The sequence below is a fragment of the Clinocottus analis genome, unplaced genomic scaffold, assembly GCF_023055335.1.
Source record: "Clinocottus analis isolate CAN_PGR_092001 unplaced genomic scaffold, fCliAna1.0.p SCAF_12, whole genome shotgun sequence".
Classification (NCBI taxonomy): domain Eukaryota; kingdom Metazoa; phylum Chordata; class Actinopteri; order Perciformes; family Cottidae; genus Clinocottus; species Clinocottus analis.
The window spans coordinates 19,113,609-19,132,150 of record NW_027175843.1 but is presented as its reverse complement, the minus strand read 5'-3'; the positions used below and the strand labels follow the sequence as shown (position 1 = coordinate 19,132,150).

The 18,542-nt window shown below is 43.9% G+C and overlaps 4 protein-coding genes across 10 annotated transcripts in view; 1 reads left to right on the top strand and 3 right to left on the bottom strand.

Annotated features, from left to right (window-relative positions):
- Nucleotides 1-858: 858 nt before the first annotated feature.
- On the bottom strand, nt 859-4,771 carry LOC137783263 (gamma-crystallin S-1-like). Its single transcript, XM_068573065.1, has 5 exons — nt 4,643-4,771; nt 3,499-3,767; nt 2,407-2,437; nt 1,840-2,112; nt 859-1,131 (listed from the first exon to the last, which is right to left on the bottom strand). Exons 1-5 carry the CDS (start codon nt 4,685-4,687, stop codon nt 859-861), a joined length of 891 nt encoding a protein of 296 aa, XP_068429166.1. The 5' UTR covers nt 4,688-4,771.
- A 1,810-nt stretch (nt 4,772-6,581) lies between these two features.
- Nucleotides 6,582-9,667, bottom strand: LOC137783368 (uncharacterized protein C2orf80). The gene is made up of 8 exons (XM_068573260.1): nt 9,627-9,667; nt 9,446-9,527; nt 9,192-9,274; nt 8,152-8,242; nt 7,308-7,385; nt 7,116-7,203; nt 6,858-6,976; nt 6,582-6,650 (listed from the first exon to the last, which is right to left on the bottom strand). The coding sequence occupies exons 1-8, from the start codon at nt 9,665-9,667 to the stop codon at nt 6,582-6,584; spliced, it is 651 nt and encodes a 216-aa protein (XP_068429361.1).
- Nucleotides 9,668-10,669: 1,002 nt separating this feature from the next.
- sgo2 (shugoshin 2) lies at nt 10,670-15,902 on the bottom strand. Its single transcript, XM_068572614.1, has 9 exons — nt 15,748-15,902; nt 15,360-15,510; nt 15,037-15,215; nt 14,854-14,928; nt 14,362-14,435; nt 14,094-14,251; nt 11,772-14,000; nt 11,011-11,125; nt 10,670-10,910 (listed from the first exon to the last, which is right to left on the bottom strand). Exons 2-9 carry the CDS (start codon nt 15,448-15,450, stop codon nt 10,763-10,765), a joined length of 3,069 nt encoding a protein of 1,022 aa, XP_068428715.1. The 5' UTR covers nt 15,451-15,510; nt 15,748-15,902; the 3' UTR covers nt 10,670-10,762.
- Nucleotides 15,903-16,970: 1,068 nt separating this feature from the next.
- pikfyve (phosphoinositide kinase, FYVE finger containing) overlaps nt 16,971-18,542 on the top strand; it is a 28,092-nt gene continuing 26,520 nt past the window's right edge. For 6 of the 7 annotated variants that reach the window (XM_068572271.1, XM_068572268.1, XM_068572270.1 and 3 more), the window contains exon 1: nt 16,971-17,111. The gene's annotated coding sequence lies outside the window, so the exon portion shown is untranslated. The remainder of the gene's footprint in view (nt 17,112-18,542) is intronic. The other variant, XM_068572266.1, reaches the window with a different exon arrangement.

The window sequence follows — 18,542 nt, the reverse complement described above, 5'->3', positions numbered from 1 at the left end:
TGGTGGACGTCCACAGTAAACTACACACTGCTTTTTTTAATTAATAGAAAACACCCGATTTTTTAGGCCCTTTCCACGAAATTTGCATCCCCAAACTAAAAAGGGGTTATCTCTGCAAACACTGGAGCTATTTGAATACTTTTGGTTATATTAAAAGGCTATACATGTAAAATGTTGTTCAGATGTGTAAATATCAGTCTATGTGTTACTGGTTAAGAGGAAATGAAGATGACAAACAGCAAAATTAAAAGGTTTCATGTGTGCCGAGAAAGAAAACTCTTTCAGCATAATTATTTGTTTGAAATGATGCAGCTGTAAAGTCCAACTTTAACCCAAACCATAACACAACATGTGAACATTCAATATGTGAATTCTTTCTGCAAAGGTTGACTTTGATAAAGTGAAGCAGAACAAAGTTACAGAGGGTTTAGTACAGAGAACATTCAGACGAGGACTCCAAGACTTGCATCGGGGCTCATTTTGTGCACCTTTGCGTGACGTTTTCCAAATACAGCAGTTTTGGGGCTTTCTTTTTTTTATAAAACAAGCTATGATTTACAGTTTTATACAACAATTACTCAGTCCCCCCCCCCCCCCCCCTACAAGCTTCCACGACAGATGACACTCGACTCTCCGTGTTAAAAGTAACAGCGCTTGCAGGATTTTATTCAGGCCTCTGATGAGAGTCGGGACGTCCGGCCGCGACCCCGTCACGCTCTCGTGAGAAAACATGGCCGCCGAGCGCAGAGAGCAAGAACAAAACTGAAAACCGGTGAGCACTGACGCCATTTTATTCAACATGTGGGACAAGGCAAAGAGGAGACACTTGGCGAGAACCGTTCTGCCGCCTTTTTTTTTTTAGAGATCCGCGAGCCGCCTGACGGAGCCGATCCTGGAGTTGCTGCCGCTCCACTCGCTGAAGCTCCTGTACTGGCCGGGCCTCAGGTAGTAGTGGCGCCCCCTGTAGTTGGCCTGCTCGTACACGAGCCAGTGGCCGTCCATCACGTCGCAGGAGTTGAAGTTGGACGCGCGGAAGCGGTCCATGAGGTTGGGGCAGTTGTCGGTCAGCTCCATCATCTCGCCGTCCATGTCGAAGTGCTCGTACAGCCTCAGCTTGTAGCCGCCGCTGTGCTACAGGAAGGGCAGGAAGTGTTCCAACATTACACACGGGACCTTCAAACGTCAAAGCAAATAGTCTTTAGAGTTGTTTTTTAAAAGTATAGAAGTATACGAGTTTGACATTTTTGGAAGTAGACATATTTGCCTTTGTCTGAGTCAGATGAGAAGACGGTTATATACGGTAAGCAGCTAGTTAGCTTAGCACAAAAGCTATCCTGGCTCTGTCCAAAGGTAACACGACAACTGATGCCCGAGGATTGAAAAAGGTCAGACACACGACACCTCGTAAAACGCTCAATAAGATGTTGTATCAATATGTTAATTACTGATAACTGATGGGTTTACCTTTGGACAGAGCCTGGCTAGCGGTTTCCCCACCGTTTTCCAGTCTTTATGCTAAGCTAGGCCGAGCTAAGCGGCTGCTCGCTTCACATTTACCACGCAGACACGAGAGGAATATATATACGTCTGATGAGCGTATTTCTGAATGTCAAACTTCTTCTTTTAAGCAAAATCTACTCATTTGAGAATTCAAATTGGAATAAACCAACATGCAAACTGAAGTTATAGATGCGATTAGGAGTTTTTTGGGGGGGTTAGAAATGTGCAAAAAGTGTAATAAGCCGTCCTCGCTCAAGAGCAAAGAGTCCTTGATATAAATCTGGACCATTTCTGACTCTTTGTGGCCGTATGACGAGTCTTCCCAACAGAAGGCCTCACCGCGGGGATCATGCGGCAGGACCTGACGCAGTGGCTCATGCCGGCCGTGCCCATGTAGTCGGAGTACTCCCCCCTCCTCATGAAGTACTGGGTCCCGGTGAAGCCGGGCCGCTCGTAGATCACGAACATGCCGCTCTCCACCCGGATGGAGCGGCAGCGCTCGAACACGGCGCGCAGGTCAGCGCAGTCGCTCATGCACTCGTAGTGCTGACCCCCGAACTTCCTGTCCTCGTAGAAGATGATCTGGCGGAGCGGAGGGAACATCACTTTCAGCTTATTCGCCCGGCGGAGAAGGGGGAGGCACTTGTCGGACATTTGTAAAAGAAACACAAACCTTTCCCATGATGGCGGCTGCTGGTGGGCGAACTGCTTCCTGTGTGTGTTGTTGTTGTTGTTGTTGTTGTGTTTCTTTGCCCATCAAAAGGTAGAGCCCATCGTTATATGTGTTGCCCTGTGATGCTGCTGTGTGTGTGTTGTTATTCAAAAGGGGGCCTGCATGGTGTCAGCAGAGACCCTTCAGGGGTCTTCCCTGCCCTCCTGTCGAGTCCTCTGTCGGGGTTAACGGACACTGTGCGGCTTCCAGCACGAGCCGCGGATGCTGGAACGGTCGACGCTGAGCTCGTTTACCGTCAAAATGATTCTGCTCTTTTTTTTCAGGAGAAATGTAACTTTCAAAATCTGGCAATTATTAGTCATTGTTATATGTTATAAAGGCTTAAAACTGTGAGTAAAATCTAAAAGAGTAAAGAAACACATTTGAATTTTCATATTTAGCTTCTAATCAACTGAAAATGAACCTGAGAAAAACGTTTTGAGGTTACAGGAATGAAGTTTAACCTGTTTTACATCCTCTCAAACTCTTCTCCATCTCTGCTCTTCACAGACAAGCTCAGCGCCGTTTGTTTGTGTTTTTTTACCATTACTGCAGTGCACAAATATTCACATATTTACGGTGAAATTAGTTTTGCATGTTACTTTCTGTCGCCAGCGACAGGGTCCGTACTATTAAAAAGAAGTTATACAATCGAAAAATGTAAACAAAATTCAGAGATTCTAATGTAGGGACGCACAGACCTGACGTTTTCAGGCCCGATGACGACACGATATATGGAATATAATGCTTAAAAGTAGACTTTTGGGTATCGGTTCAATTCAATGAAGTCTTTTTTATAAAGTCACAAGTCACAAATTTGCATCGGAGGTTTTACAATCTGTACACATACGACGTCCCCGTCGCATCGGATTCGGAGAAAACTCCCCCCAAAAAGTTGGAAATGCTTGTTTTCCCGCTAAAAAATGTGGACGGTTATTTTAAATGTGTGTTCATGTGGGGCTTGTATTAATGTCTGGGTCACACACACACACACACACACACACACACACACACACACCATGAGTGTGTGGAAACGTTCTTGTTCGTTCGTAAAATCAGCCGAAACCAAAACATTTACTCACAAGCACAGAGAAAAATAGATTCAGTAGATTCAATGATTTAATAATAATTTCCCATGAACACGCGGGGTCAACCTCTTTATCACAGCCGAACCATCCCCACTCCACGTTTTCATTAACTCCACCCTGAAGAAATGTGTTTTCTCCAGGGTGGAGTTGAAAAAGTGAATGAAATCAAGAGCACCGAGCGAGACGCCCGATTAAAACTCGGTGACCCTGCGGAAGGACCCGGTGGTGGCGCAGGTGGCCCCCCAGTCGCTGAACTTGCGGTACTCTCCGGGCCGCATGAAGTACTGGCGGCCGCGGTAGCTGGGGTGCTCGTACAGGGTCCAGTAGCCCTCCAGGACGTTGCAGGAGTAGACGTCGCGGCTGCGGAAGTGATCCTGCACCGACTCGCAGTCCTCGCTGAACTCCATCATCTGGCCCTGGAAGTTGGGGCGCTCGTAGATGCGCATGCGGTACGGGCCCTCGCTGGTCTGCAGGGACAAGAGGGGGGGGGGGGGGCGCGTTAGTGCAAAGGGATGATCCACTGAGGACCGGTCTTCAGATTAACATAGGCCTCAGATTAACATTTCACATTGGATTTTGGGACTTGCACAACAAGACATGAGTCCGATTCTTCCCACAATTATTTTTCTAAAATTATATTGTTTCATTCTGCAAATGAAATGGAGACAAATCGCTTATCGGCAGTCAATTCCATCTCATTCAGTACAGGGTTCATACACATTCTGAGCAACGGATTTAAACCAATTTTCCATGACAAAACATGTAGTGAAATGTGTAAAAAGTGATAAAATGTAGTATTTAAACTAACAATGAGGATTCAAAGCATACAGTAAACCTTAAATGACTCAAATGAATGAGAGACAATAGTTTGATTAAAAGAATAAACATTCATATAGATGTCTGTATGTATGCTGCTGATATTTTGAGCCTCTTTCTTTTAAAAGCATTTTAATTACTTCAAACTCAGCGTGAATGAACGTCATGAACACATAAATAGGACTTTTCCAGGCCTGGAAATAGCCATTTAAAAATGTGATGGCTTTTCCAGGTTTTCCATGAGCGTAAGAACCATGATATTATCTCGTGGAAGTTTATGTTTGGTCGAAGGACAAAATATGATTGTGTTGAAACTACACATACTTACTCGTCTTTGCCTCATGCACAAAACAACCACATAAAACAGACAAACAACACAAAACAAGTTGCTTCTCAGGCACAACATGTTCCTGTGCGTGTCCTGATAAAACACATCTTATAACTGGAGAGCTCTCCCAGCAGAGCACTGATTCCCTCGGCCGTCGCCTCGCAGGTCACTTCACAGAAAACACAAACGTCCACTCACATAGGAGAAAGTGCGGCAGGAGCGGATGGTGTCGTTGTAGCCCATCCAGCGCTGGTAGTCCGGGTACTCCCCCCTGGTCAGGACGTACTGGTAGCCGGTGTAGTTGGGCTTCTCGTACAGCACCCAGCAGCCGCTCTCCACCTTGATGGAGTTGCAGCGGCTGAAGTGGGGGTGCATGTCCGGGCAGTCGGTGTCGCACTCGTGGGAGCGGCCCTGGAAGTTCCTGTCCTCGTAAAACGTGATCTGAGTCCAGGAGAGACAATACACAACGCAGTCACAACGACAATCCTGCAACAACACTGCGCACCTTGCACAACCTGCAAGGTGCGTGGTCAAACCAATGAGGAACATCTCAGCGTGTGCTCGTTGCATCGTTTCTCTGTTAAACTTGACGTTCATGCAGATTTTCTTCAACGTAAAGCAAGTGAAACACTTCTTAGAAATGAATAGAGGATAGATCCCTCCTTAGTTTCTCTTCTTTGTTTCATTGTCGTTTATTTTGTTTTTCACCCTACGTCTTTGTGTAACTAAAATGAGCATCGAGAAATCTGCACGTCAATTATCTAAATGTCTAATTGATGCCTGCAGAAAGAAAAAGTATAAAAGTCAAACACTTTTCAGTGTGTGTGAGTTAATATGAAGCCTCGCTCTCACATTTCAACCAGCAGAGCAGCTGCATACAGACACAGATGTGACAAAAGAGGATGCATGGATCTCCATGTGTCCTGCATCGCTTTACGTGTGCAAGTGTTTACCAACGTTTGCCACCAGGTGTGTGAGCATCCTTCTCGACAGGAGGACTTACCTTACTCATCTTTGAAAAGTCTGCTGGAGCCGGTCACCTACGGGAATTGTTGGGTCTCACAAAAGCAGCACCGGAGCCCCGCTATATAAACCTCAATCAAAGGGTTGGCAGATCCCACTTGAGCTGGTTTTCAATGAGCGGGGGGGTTTAACGCGCTGGCATCGCTTGCCAGCGGTCTCGGTCCTGGGCATAGAGCAGAAATCCCTGAATCATCAACGCAAAAGTCCTAGCAGGCAAATTACTGACCCCCCGGTAGCCCTCTTTATTGATATGCACACCAGCCAATCCATCATCAAGTGGATTAAACTTTTCCAGGCAGAATGTCAGGTCATCACAAAACCACTCGGCCTTTGTTGAAATGTGAAACTGTGGGAACTGAAAAGATAAAATATGCATAAATAACAAGGGAAATAATCCAATACGGTCATCACGTGGATGGGCTGCACCAGCTTTTTACACATTTAAAACATTACATTTGACCACAGAGATCTACCAACTGGCGAACCCTTGAGCAGTACATTATTGTAGATACAGTACAGCCTTGAGCAGTAATGTGTTCATCGTTTGCTCGGAGTCGTCTGGGGCATCTGTCCAATCAAATATGTAAACAGGAAGTACCTGTACGAGTTGAAGTAACTTCCCAAAAAAATGCAACTTCACCCCGATCCCAAGAAATACATGTTTGGAGAAATATGAGGTTCAGAGTAAGAAACTTATAAAGAAGTTTATAATATTTTTTTTAAAGTAATTTAATCACATTTTGTTTTCGGTTAAATCTCCATCTGCAAAGTAATGAGTAATAAAAGTGGAAAAGTTCAATATTTCTCTCAAATAGTAAGTAAAAAGTTGCAGACAATAAAAATACTTAAATACTTAAATATGAGTGAGTAGTTATTTATTAGTTTAGTCAAATGTTAGTGGCATCAAATTCTGTAATTTGAGATTTTCTGTAAACAACAATACATCATTATCATGAAAATGTCTATCAGCTGCCTCCAAATGCTGAACATTTGAATCAATCTGTAGAGATTGAAAGGTTGAAGTGAACACTGAAGGAAAAGACAGCAGGAGTGAGAAACTATTGAACTCAAGGAAATGGACGTAAAGACAAAATCAAACTGCAGGAAGTGGACTTCAGTCGAGTAGAGACTCCAGTGAACCTTCATAGTGCTCAGCTCTCTTCTGAGGAGGGTCACTGTTGTCCTGAGAGAGAGAGAGAGAGAGAGAGAGAGAGAGAGAGAGAGAGAGAGAGAGAGAGAGAGAGAGAGAGAGAGAGAGAGAGAGAGAGAGAGACAGAGAGAGAGAGAGAGAGAGATCTGTTTAGGTCCACAGGGCGGCAGTAGAGCTCTTTCATAATATCATGAAACGCCTAAATATATTCTACAGACAGTTGGGACGCTGCCTACTCACACTGAGGAAGGAGTGCGACGAGGAGGAGGAAGACGGCGGCGAAGAGTTCCCCGACACTCGTCCAGCAGGTGGCGCACTCGCCTTCATCCTCTCAGACAGCCATCTTTTCAACTTTTGACCTTTGAGAGAGTTTTTTTGACACAACTATGGAAGTCCACCGTCTGTGTGTGTGTGTGTGTGTTTTTCTTTACTTGTTTTCTGTTGCGATGTTTGATTTTAATGTGCAGAGTTTCATTTATTTGCCACGGTCACACTTACTGTGCTTCTTGGAGTGGTGCACGGCCTTGTAGGAGCCGAGCATTGCAAACGGATGGTAGGACAGAGTGAAGGGATACACGATCGAGCCCTGTGGGGTTGAAAAAAAACACCACATTTCAATGAAATACAAACGGGTACAATATAAACTACACGTATGCCGCATGTGTGGAACACGAGGCGGGATGCCGGCACCTTGGCTTGCTGGTTCGGGTACGAAGCGGCCGGTCTACACCTGTACAGAGCCAAGATTTCCTCCACTGGCAGGCTACTCTGAAGCAGGACACACAAAATAGCTGCAACGGTTAGCAACTAGCACGTTGGGTATTTAGTCTGAACGGGTGATCAGGAAGTTAAAGCACCAGTGTGTAGCATTACACATGGAATATGATACTCAAAACTAGGTTTTATTGAAGCAATAAGGTACTCGAGGCAGTACTGTATTGGCAATAATGTTCAAGGGTTTGCTAAACAACACCCTTGAACTGTACATTATTATAGATGCAGCACTGCCGACACTATCTTATTTTTTTTAATAATATGGGTCAAATCAAGCATTCTGATTGGTTGAGAGTGAGTCACGGGGTGCAGTTTATTCATCCATGAAGTACTGCGTGTCGAGCCTTGAATAGTACATTATTGACGATACAGTACTGCCTTGAGTTCCTTATTGCTTAAATAAGACGGGTGACTGCGACAATATAAATAATAAGCTGCCTTTAAGCACAAAAGAACCACCAAACATTGTGTATCGCATTTCAGTAGCCAAGAGAAAATAGTATGTGTTGTGTTTTTTTATCAGTTTAAAATGATGTACTAATATCTAATATCCCCTGCGTTTCTACAGGAGCCCAGAGCGGACAAAACACTGGCTCTAAAGAGAGCCTTCGTGTTTTTGTAGGCCACCGTAGTTCTGAGGAGTGAGCGGCGAGCGGAGGAGAAGTTAGTTTGCAACCTCACTGCTGGTTGTCATCGAACCCTAAACACGCTGTCCCTTTGATAAAAGCTGCGTCTGTGCGTCAGCGACACGTCACCATACCATAATTATCCCGGCAAACGACGACAGGATCATGGCCTCCCGTTCTAGGCGGTTGGGGTACTGGGCGCCGCCTGAGCTGCTCGCTGCTCCGCTGTGGTAGAGAGGAAAGCTTCAGCACAGAAAACACAAGCAGTCGAGTACATCGTCATGTTCTCATAGCGACAGGAAGCCGGCCCGGTCACGCTTAACATCCTAAATGTTTAATTTGCACTCGTCTCCCACAGAGTTTGACAAACCTGCTTGTTCCAACACACGATATGTTCAGAGGAAAATACTTCTGCACCTCAAGGGGAAACCATTTTACTCCCCTACATTTACCTTATAACTAGTTACTTTTTCTCCTTTGGAGATTCAGATAATACCAAATATCATATAAATAAAGTCTCAGGGTTCATACAAAGTCTGACCAATTCATTTTCATGATTTTAGACCAAATTTTCATGACTTATGACCCAATTTTAATTACTTTTAACCAATTTTCATGACTAAACATTGTGTGAAATGTGTGTGTGAACAGTAAAAAGTGATAAAATGTAGTATTTAAACTAACAATGAGGATTCAAAGCATACAGTAAACCTTAAATGACTCAAATGAATGAGAGACAATAGTTTGATTAAAAGAATAAACATTCATATAGATGCCTGTATGTATGCTGCTGATATTTTGAGCCTCTTTCTTTTAAAAGCAGATTCATTATTTCAAACTCAGCGTAATGAACACATGAATATAACACATTCACATGACTTTTACACAACTTTTGGGGTTTTATTTTTTCCAGGACTTTTCCAGGCCTGCAAATAACCATTTTAAAATGTCTAGGTTTTCCATGACCGTAAGAACGATGTATTGTTATAAGTTATTACAGTGATAACTACTTAAATTGTGTAGTAGTACCTTAAGGAGGCATCTCTGCATAACCACTACTTACGTTTACACCTCTAGCTTTGAACGCTGGACTTTTGCACACCGAGCTGCTTCTACTTTTGACTTGAGCGATCAGAGTTTGTTGTATAAGTCTATAAAAACACAGGCGGCTTACATGATGTCTCCGTCCAGCACCTCGCGTCCCTCGTCTTTGTCCAACCACCAAAGGGCAACTCTAATTGCCAGGTCGTAGTGAGCCTGCAACAAGTCAAATACACAGCAACTCAATCCGGAAGTAATTGCTGCAACGCTTAGAATAAAGTATATGTATATATGTGTGTATTTATGTGTATTTATGTGTTTGACAGCTCTGCCCCTTAATGTAGCGTCTCCATGGAGTGATGAGCAGTTCGCTCTGCGCTGTGTTACCAGGTCGTCCAGCAGTGTGGACGTCCCCTTCCCCTTCGGGTCAAAAGATTTCTCTCTGAGTTTCTGTCCGATGTAATCGCCTCTGTTACGATTACAACCAACAAAGAAGAAGTTGGCTTATAAAAACGTGATTTTTTTTTTCTTCTCTCCATCAATCTCTGAGCTTTACACATTCACGCACATCAGCGCCTCGACTTCTCTCTTCAGCTGCCTCGCCTCCATTTTCTGGATGAAATCTGTTCATGTAGGACTCCTGTCCAAAAAACCTTGAATTACTTCTTCAATACAATATTTGCAGGATCAATAACTTCTTTTAAAATCACTTTTTAAAAACACATTTTTATACAATTGCTTCTAAGTGATGTCGTCCTTTTATTCCCCTGGTTTTGTTTGTATATTTGATATATTTGTTTGTTTTCTACTGTTCTTTTTGGTTATTTGTTGTATTCATTGCCTTTATGGTATGGTCCTTTTTGTTTACCGGTATTTAAGTTTATGTCTTTGCTTTGCTTATCTAAAATACGATAATCCATATTAGTCCCTTAGTGGGGAAATTACAGGATTACAGCAGCACTGAAGATAAAAATCAAGTAATATAAATAAAACTAATAAAACAAAATTAAACAGTAAGAAGAACATTAAATAAGCAAATGGAATAAAAAATAAAAAAGTGTATAAACCTGTAGAGCACTTTGTAAACTTTGTTTTTAAAAAGGTGCTATATAAATAAAGTTATTTATAATATACTCTTCATCAACACGAGGGGTTAATTTACTGAAGTCGGGACGTGAACCCGACACCTTGCTGGGCCGCCAGAGAGCTTCTCAACAAGTCCAGTCCACCTTCACGGTTGCATTTAGTTTCATGCAACTGGTAAAACAAGCTGTGTGCAAGAAAAGCAAAACTGAACAAAAAGGTTTCGAAAGGTTTTAAAGTTTCACAACAACTTCCGCACTGAAGGCCTCGGCACTCACCGCACAGACGAGGTCGACCGCTGACGAGCCGACGGCGCTTCGGTTCACATGGCGATGCAAAAGCTCACAGAAGGAAGGCCGAAGCCTTTCTGCTGAACACGAGCCCTGAACGCTGACGCGGAAGAGACTTCTCAGGTGAAGCGCCCGGATTGAATAATGAATGACCGCCTGTCAATCTCACCAAGACAATATATATATATATAGTGGAGTCTACAAAGTACGGGAGCCAGCAAACATGTTTGACAAGGAATATAAATGATTATAAAAGGTTTTTATTAAGTTTAAGCAGAAAAACAATGTACACTAAACTAGGTTAAAACAAATAAAATACTAAACACCCGTATCAGTCAGTTGGAAAGTCCACCAGAGGGAGTTTTTCCAGCTTTGGATTCATCTTCTTCTGCGTCTGCTTCCTCTTCTTCTTCCCGTCCTTGAACATGGGAGAACTCAGAAACTCGCTGTCTGTGAATTTATCTCCGCGCCTCATTTTGCTGTTGCGAAGGTAAATAAATAAATACAATGAATTCCTGGCTGCTGTTTTTATCCCGGTATGAATGGATTGTGTAACGATGTCGTGGCAGACGTCCTCACCTGTTGAGGGTCGGCTCCTTATAGCTGACGACACCTTTCCGCCTCCGGGTTCGGCCTCCGTCTCCGCTGCCTGGGGTTTGAATGGTGTTGGTCAGAGACGTTAGGACTCGTCCCGCTGCAACACAATTCATCGTTTTAGGCGTTCAACAACAAACAAAAAAACAGGTTTGTGAGCAGGTTTTTAAAATGACTACAACACAAAAGCTAGAAATAGAAATCAGCCAGACTTCATCCATCTCAATTTAAATACTTTTTAAATACATTTGAATATTCTGTCTGTATATAAAATAGTGCTATTGTAGATTATTTACTGTTTATTTATATTTCATGTATTTTTATTGTATTTTACTATGTGTCTCTTGCTGCAATTTCCTCACTGCTGGACTAATAAAAGATTATTTTTCTTTTTTTTATCCCTAGTGAAATATTTTGTTTTGTGAGGTGAATTGAAGTGTTTGTTGTTGTAATACTCATTCCAGCCACACGGAGGCTGCAGTGCACCACTGGCCCACGTCACAGTGCTAATAAAATATATTTTTACCCAAAAAGATAGACTCGACCATTATGTGACATAACACACTAACACATAATATAAGTCGGCCTACTTTGTGTTTAGAGTGCACGGAGAAATTAAAGCTTTTAGTCCAATTAGGACATGGGGGGTAGTGGTGCACTTCAACCTCTTGTGGCCATTATTAGTATTACAAAAACACATTATTATAATAATAAAAAAGAGAAAAAGACAACAATGGATCGCACACCTGGAGAGGCTTCCATTGCGACATCAGCAGACTCCTCGATCACCGGCGCTCTGCCTGACGTCTCCCTCCTGGGACTATCGAGGAAGGAGCCCGCCTCGGTGTCGGCGATGCTGTCCATCCACGGCGGCGTCTCATCCATCAGCAGGCGTCCCGGATTCTGACAACGGGCTTCCTCGCCGGCGTCCACCGCGTGACCGCGTGACACGGCGGACGTCCTCGGGTCGATTGGCGGAACATTGCCCTGAGTCTCCCGCCTGGAGACGACGAATGTTTCCCTCAAATTTATGGTTTCTGTGGTCGCCTGCAGCTTGGATGTCTTTCGATGCCGCTTCGGATTCGGGGCCGTCCTCGACTTTGACTCGTTGGGTTTCGGGTCATGCGAGTGTTCACAGATGTTCTCCTTTCCACCGATGTCAGAATGGGAGTCGACCGTTTGCAAATCGTCCCACTGCTCTTTGTTTCTTTCAGGAGCGCCGACGTCACAGAGCGGTGAGGCCTCCGGGTGACGAGAGGCCTCCGGGTGACGAGAGGCCTCCGGGTGACGAGAGGCCTCCGGGTGACGAGAGGCCTCCGGGTGGCGAGAGGCCTCCGGGTGGCGAGAGGCCTCCGGGTGGCGAGAGGCCTCCGGGTGGCGAGAGGCCTCCGGGTGGCGCGCTTCGTCCTCGGATCCCAATCTTTTGTCGCTTCGGCTACTTTTATTCTTCTTCTTTTTCCCTTCGACACACCCGTCCCGCTGAGCGGCTTTCTTCTTGTGGGTTCGGCGCGCTTCCTCCTTCCTGGCTTTTTTAGGTGTCCGAAACTCTGTTCCCGAAGTCCAGTCTGGATCCGGCGGCGATGCCGCCTGGTCGTTGCTACTCGGATCCTCTTGAGGGCATACCGAGTCCAGAGTGGCCAGCCAAGGACGCTTACAGGAGCTCGGCGTTTCCTTGACCAGGACTCTTGAACTCTGACCCTGTGGGTTTAATTCTGATTGCTCTGGAGCGACGCCCGCATCCACGACCGTTGGCGGTTCTTCTTCCTCACAGTTGGGGGATTCCTTAGCCGGCGTGAAGGCCTGGCCTACTTTTGCTGTGGTTATTGAGGCGCTGGCACCGGCCACCGAGACGACAAATGTCCCTCTGCGTCTTGCTTTCTGACTTCCCCCAGAAGCAGCACTCGTCTTGCGCTGCGGTTTATTAACCACATGTTCCGACTCCGGCTGCGTGACCTCGCCTGAAGGGAACTGGAACTCTTCGGCCGGCTCCTGGACTTTGCGTGCTTCGACTCTTTCTTCCACGTCTTCGCGGACGAGCGGGTCCCGTTTAGACTCGCTCGTCTCGCTTTCGCACGACAGCGGCGGCAAAGCGACAAACGTTCTCCGGGTGACCGAAGAAGAGCTCCTGCCTTTGGTCCTCCTGCATGTGACTTTGGACCTGGCTTCTTCCGCTGAGTCGTTCTCTGGCGTCAATTTTACAGCTCTGCTGGATTTAGCAAATTTTATTTCAGGATCCATGAAATAATCGTCCAGGTCCGGCGTGGCACCGTCTTGGGAATCTGTTTTTGTCTTGGCGTGATCACGGGACTGTACTTTGTCCTTTTTGTGTGTGTCCATTTTCGAACGCTTGGCAGCTTCAAACTTTATCCATTTGGGAATTTGAGAGGGAACGACACTGCTACACTGTGTCTTGGGAGGCTGCAGCTCAATGACCTCTGGGTCTCTAACGTCATCCAATACAACTGTCTGTAACAAAGTGCCGGTGGGAGCAGCCTGAACCTCAGTCAACCTGCAATCTGCAGAGTTCTTCACTTGAGGATTTTCAGCTACCCTTGACCCACAGGCTTGTTCCTTTTTCTTGCTTTTCAGCTTGCCAGCGCGGCCGGTATTATTCTTGACCTTGGTTTCCACAGTGACTATCTCAGTGACATTACTGAGCGTCATCTCCATCGAGGTATCCAGGAGCATGGTCTTCTCTTGTTTGTTACCATGTTCTGGTTCAGTTTCCTTGGCCGAGCTGCTTGGAAGCGGGGCCTCGTCAGACACAGATGGTTTGGGTTGTTCACACGCGCTCACAGCCGAGGAGGTTTGGCCGTTCTGAACACCGAACACCGACTTCATCTCTTCAGACTGAGAAAAGATCATTGACAGCCTCGCTACGTCCTCCCTCAGGCTGCTGGACGGACGGACCGGTGTTCCCGCCTGGGGAGCTTGTGTGAAGTGGCTCGAATGTGTTTCCCCAGTCTCTGTGTGATCTAAGGAGAAGAAGTTATGGACAAAAAACTTATTACATATTTTCAAAGGGATCAGTATCTCGGTGAAGTAAAAGGCAAATTATGGAGTCGCACCAAAAACTCCAGTGAAAGGATCAATGGAGGCTCTGGGTCCGTTCTGGACACTGGAGACATTTGAAGAGATGTTTTTGTCAGGCAAGTCCGCCGGTGCTTTCGGTTCTGGTAACAAAGGCCCTGCTATTTCTGGCTGAGGAGGTAACTGATCCATGACACTAATAATGGGCAAGACAGGAAAAAAGAAATGACAGATGTCAGTCAATGCTGTCAAAAAAATAAATTTCAAAAAGGTTTTGGTATCAATCTGAATACATTATTTGCTCACCTTCCCACTGCAAGATATTCTTTGTGGACATCACCAGATGCGGTACGGTTGTCCTCAGATAGTTTAGGGAGATCCTGTTGGTGATAAAAATCACAAATTATGTGTTGTATAGTTTGACACTTCCACTCATCGTTCAATCTTCTAAATGTGTGTGTAGTCAGATAGTACGTCTGACTTTTAAATCCACGCGTTGAATTATTGACACAGGAAATAAAGATAAAACAGAGTTTTCTGTATCAGAATAAAACTCTATTTAAAACTCAATGAATGTATATTACGTAGTGTTCTTCATTTATCTTATTTTATCATTTATTTTTACATTGTGCTTCGTTGTAGTGGTATTCAGGCAAAGTGAGTTACATTGTATGGAAAATTCTTGTTTTTAACTGTACATATGACAATAAGCGATTTGACAATTTGATCAAGATGAAGCTGTGCTCATTTTGAGTCCAACTTGGTACAATTGTTGAAACTTCTTCAGAGTGAACTCACGCCGTCAGTGAACAGGTCAGCCGCCATGTCCAAGTGCCGCAGAGTGTCGCTGTGAAGAGCTTTAAAGATGACGAGCTGTGACAGAAAAAAACAACAAGATGAACTGCAAACAAACATTCAATCAAACCGCCCACTTTCGACACAGTCATATGCAAACAAATTGTGAGCAAACAACAAACTAACCAGTTTCCTCTGCTTGTAATTCTTGGTGGCCAGATCGAAGCACAGAGCCTCCACTTGCTTCTGGAGGTGCACGACCTCCATCTCCAGCTGCCTGCTCTTCTCCTTCTGGGCCTGCAGACCAAGAGCCAAGGCCTTGTTGTTGGTCTTCAACGAGACCTTGAAGAAGGAGGAGGAGGTGTCTGGCGTGGTCGTGGGAAGAAAAAATAGATCCCAATATCAACGTCAACATGATCTTCCTTAGAAAATGCCACATAGCTTGTAGTATAATTGTACAGAAATATTGGTTTGTAAGTGTGTTTGAAAAAAACAATGACGGGACTCACTGAGGATCTTGTTTTTGATTTTGGAGGCTGTGACGTTAACTGAAGTCTGCTTGGACGACTTTAAAGTCGCCATTGTCGTCCTGGATAACATATTTAACGAGCTAAGAGGTGGACATGTAGAGTTACGGCCCGGGCAGATAAAACAGATAACCTGGAAGGAAACCAACGCGTTAGCTTTTCCACACGGCAGCGAGTGACGTTAATGAAGCTAGTTGTGATGGGTTGCCAGTTTAGGCCTCGTCAGCATCAACGTTTAACAACGTCTAGTTTACATTACTAACGTTAATACTGCTGTATAACTGGCGTTAATGCTAGCGAGCTAAATCACACCCAGGTCTGACAACACAGACACACAAAGCTAACTGTCACCAGACAACACAAAACGTACCGTTATTGAACGTTAACCAGCGGTAGATTTGACCTCAAACAAATGTCCTTGTTGGAGATTTTAAAATGGTTAAATTAAGCTCATCGATATTAAAACCCTAAATTCGTTGTTTGAAACGCTGCCGTCCGATTACATTTTGAATCGAGAAAAAAAGTCCGCCGTATCTCCGCGCATGCGCGGGTTTGCGCGTCATCGAAGCTAAGGACCAATCACGGACGGATGAAGAGATCCAAAGGGGCCAATCAGAAACGAGATGCCTTAAAAAAAACTTCTTCTTCTTCTTCTTCTTCTTCTTCTTCTTCTTCTTCTTCTTCTTCTTCTTCTTCTTCTTCTTCTTCTTCTTCTTCTTCTTCTTCTTCTTCTTCTACTACTTCTTCATGAACGAGGCTGCATTGTCGGTTCACTTTACAAATGTAAGAACCTGTTTTTATAGCCCTTTGAATATTGGAAATTGTGACACTATGAATATCATTATGTCATTGAAGCTGACTTTAAAGTCACTTTTCTCCAAAACTGTACAGTAAAATCTCAAGGCCATACACATGGGCGGAGCTGGGGTCAGTCTGAATAAGACTGCATGGTCATTTAACTTTACAAATGTAAGGATCTGTTTTTATAGCAGTTAAAATATGCGTTTTAGTTCTGGGGGAACGTAATTTGTAGGAGACCGGGTTGCATTGAAGCTGACTTTGAAGTCACTTTTCTCAAAAACTGTACAGTAAGATCTCATGGCCATATACATGTGCATGGCAGAAGTCAGCATGAACAAGGCTGCATTGTAAGTTTACTTTACAAAGTTAAGGATCTGTTTTTATAGCAGTTTGAATATTGGCAATTGTGACACTATGAATATCATTATGTCATTGAAGCTGACTTTGAAGTAACTTTTCTCCAAAACTGTACTGTAAAATCTCAAGGCCATACACATGTGCATGGCAGAGGTCAGTCTGAACAAGACTACGTTGTACTTTTAATTTACAAGATTAAGGATAGGCCGTTTGAATATGAACATCATCATTTCATTTGAGCTTTTGAGCTCGGCTTCTCTGGCTTCTCTGTGCTGCGTACCGCCCCCGTACCGTAACACCTTGAAAAGAGGTGCATTCAGGTTCCGTGTACGTTTTGTTCGTTTGTTTTACAAAACGTGCACGGACCCAAGTGCCCACTGTCGTTTTACTACGGTTTCGATCGATTGTTCTGAGTGTGACCACTTCCGCCTTCCTCGTGATCACAACAGTCGCGCCCGGTGCAGGTCTCGATTCGTCAGGGCTGCTTTGTCTCCCGGGAGTCGGCTTTTCTGTTTAACAGATGTCTTCCAGGTCGGACAGCTTCACACCTTGATGTCATATTCACACGGCGAACGGGTAATTCGCTATTTTTCTTTTCTTTCTGTCACGGCAATTAAACTACATTTCACACGTGAAACGCCAAGCTAGCTTTGTTAGCTAAATACAGATGTACCGACACTTTTGTAGGTTTTAAGCTAGTCGGCTAACGTTAGCTCACAATATGCTAGTCATTTCAGCTTTTCGGGCAGTTGTTGCCAAATGTCTCAATGTCTAAACACAAGGGTGAATTAGTTTAACTACACAAAGTGTGGTTAAATTATCTGGCTGAGTGTGCAGTTGGTTGTTAGCTTACAAGCCAGTTGCTAGGTAAGTTACTCATCTGGGAAGTATTGACACTGTTTGTCGAAAGACGATCAGTGCATCCAAGTGAAAGTGGACTTTATCTATATATGACATGCGATAAGGTGGAGGAGGGCTCGGTCCTGGGCTGTCAAATGACCAGGAAGCATAACTATGCCGCGGCCTGTTGTGGTCACATGACGAGGTGGGACGTGATGCTGCTACTTCTGCTTCACCCACCCTTCTTTCATATGAGCTAACATGGCATGCAGTGCACATTGCAAAGTTACAGACTCAAAGTCTGTAGCTTTCTTCAAAGGGTAAGTACGGAAGCAAGAGGCGCTTTTCGGCACACAGTTGGTAAACAAACAGGATGTGTGTGGAGGAAAGTAACGGCTGTTTGGGTGTCTCTGACTAATCGATCAGCCGGGGATCAATATAGCGAGTTCACGTGTCGGACAGTCCCACGAATGGAGGAGGAAGAATGTGTGAAAAGTATGATCATGAAAGTACAAGTGCACAGTCACAATGACACACTTTGTAAAGTCTTTTGTTTGAAGTGAATGTTCAGCATTAAAGATATTACACCAATAAAATTGTCAGGAAAATTGATGAAAGTGCCAATCCAGAAAAGTATCCCCTGAATTGTAGAGAGAGAGAGAGAGAGAGAGAGAGAGAAAGAGAGAGAGAGAGAGTATAATTTATATATATATATATATATATATATATATATATATATATATATATATATATATATATATATATATATATATATATATATGAGTATATAATAAATAATTGGATTATTATTACTTGCTTATTAATGTAAAAGTGTGATGTAGTTGGATGACGTGGAGCTAATTTTTAACAATGTTGTCATTCTGCAAAGCTTCTTCAGTTTTCTTTTTTCTTTTACGAAAACATGTTCTGTTTGTTTTGTTTGCTCCTTTGTCTTTCTATTTTTTGTTTTATTCTGTTAGTCTCTGCCCTACGTAACGCGTCTTTGAATACTTAAAAAAGCGCTATATATAATATGAAAGTATTATTTTTATCATAAAACTGCAACTAACTATTAGTCTGCTGATCAAAAAACATTTTTAAATGACTTCCTCATAATAAGTTGTGATAGTTTCTCACATGGTTATTACACTTCGTTGGTTGGCAGTG

What these genes read in the sequence shown, in the direction of transcription:
- LOC137783263 (XM_068573065.1), bottom strand. Translation starts at nt 4,687, where the DNA reads ATGGGCTACAACGACACCATCCGCTCCTGCCGCACTTTCTCCTAT. An exon ending in CCTGCCGCACTTTCTCCTAT is followed by an intron (nt 3,768 to 4,642) that starts GTGAGTGGACGT and finishes TTGTCCCTGCAG; the next exon opens with ACCAGCGAGGGCCCGTACCG. An exon ending in CCTGCCGCATGATCCCCGCG is followed by an intron (nt 1,132 to 1,839) that starts GTGAGGCCTTCT and finishes CCCTTCCTGTAG; the next exon opens with CACAGCGGCGGCTACAAGCT.
- LOC137783368 (XM_068573260.1), bottom strand. Translation starts at nt 9,667, where the DNA reads ATGGAGGCGAGGCAGCTGAAGAGAGAAGTCGAGGCGCTGAT. An exon ending in ACCCGAACCAGCAAGCCAAG is followed by an intron (nt 7,204 to 7,307) that starts GTGCCGGCATCC and finishes TCAACCCCACAG; the next exon opens with GGCTCGATCGTGTATCCCTT. An exon ending in GCACCACTCCAAGAAGCACA is followed by an intron (nt 6,977 to 7,115) that starts GTAAGTGTGACC and finishes ACTCTCTCAAAG; the next exon opens with GTCAAAAGTTGAAAAGATGG.
- sgo2 (XM_068572614.1), bottom strand. Translation starts at nt 15,450, where the DNA reads ATGTTATCCAGGACGACAATGGCGACTTTAAAGTCGTCCAAGCAGACT. An exon ending in GAATATCTTGCAGTGGGAAG is followed by an intron (nt 14,252 to 14,361) that starts GTGAGCAAATAA and finishes GCCCATTATTAG; the next exon opens with TGTCATGGATCAGTTACCTC. An exon ending in TCCTTTCACTGGAGTTTTTG is followed by an intron (nt 14,001 to 14,093) that starts GTGCGACTCCAT and finishes TCTTCTCCTTAG; the next exon opens with ATCACACAGAGACTGGGGAA.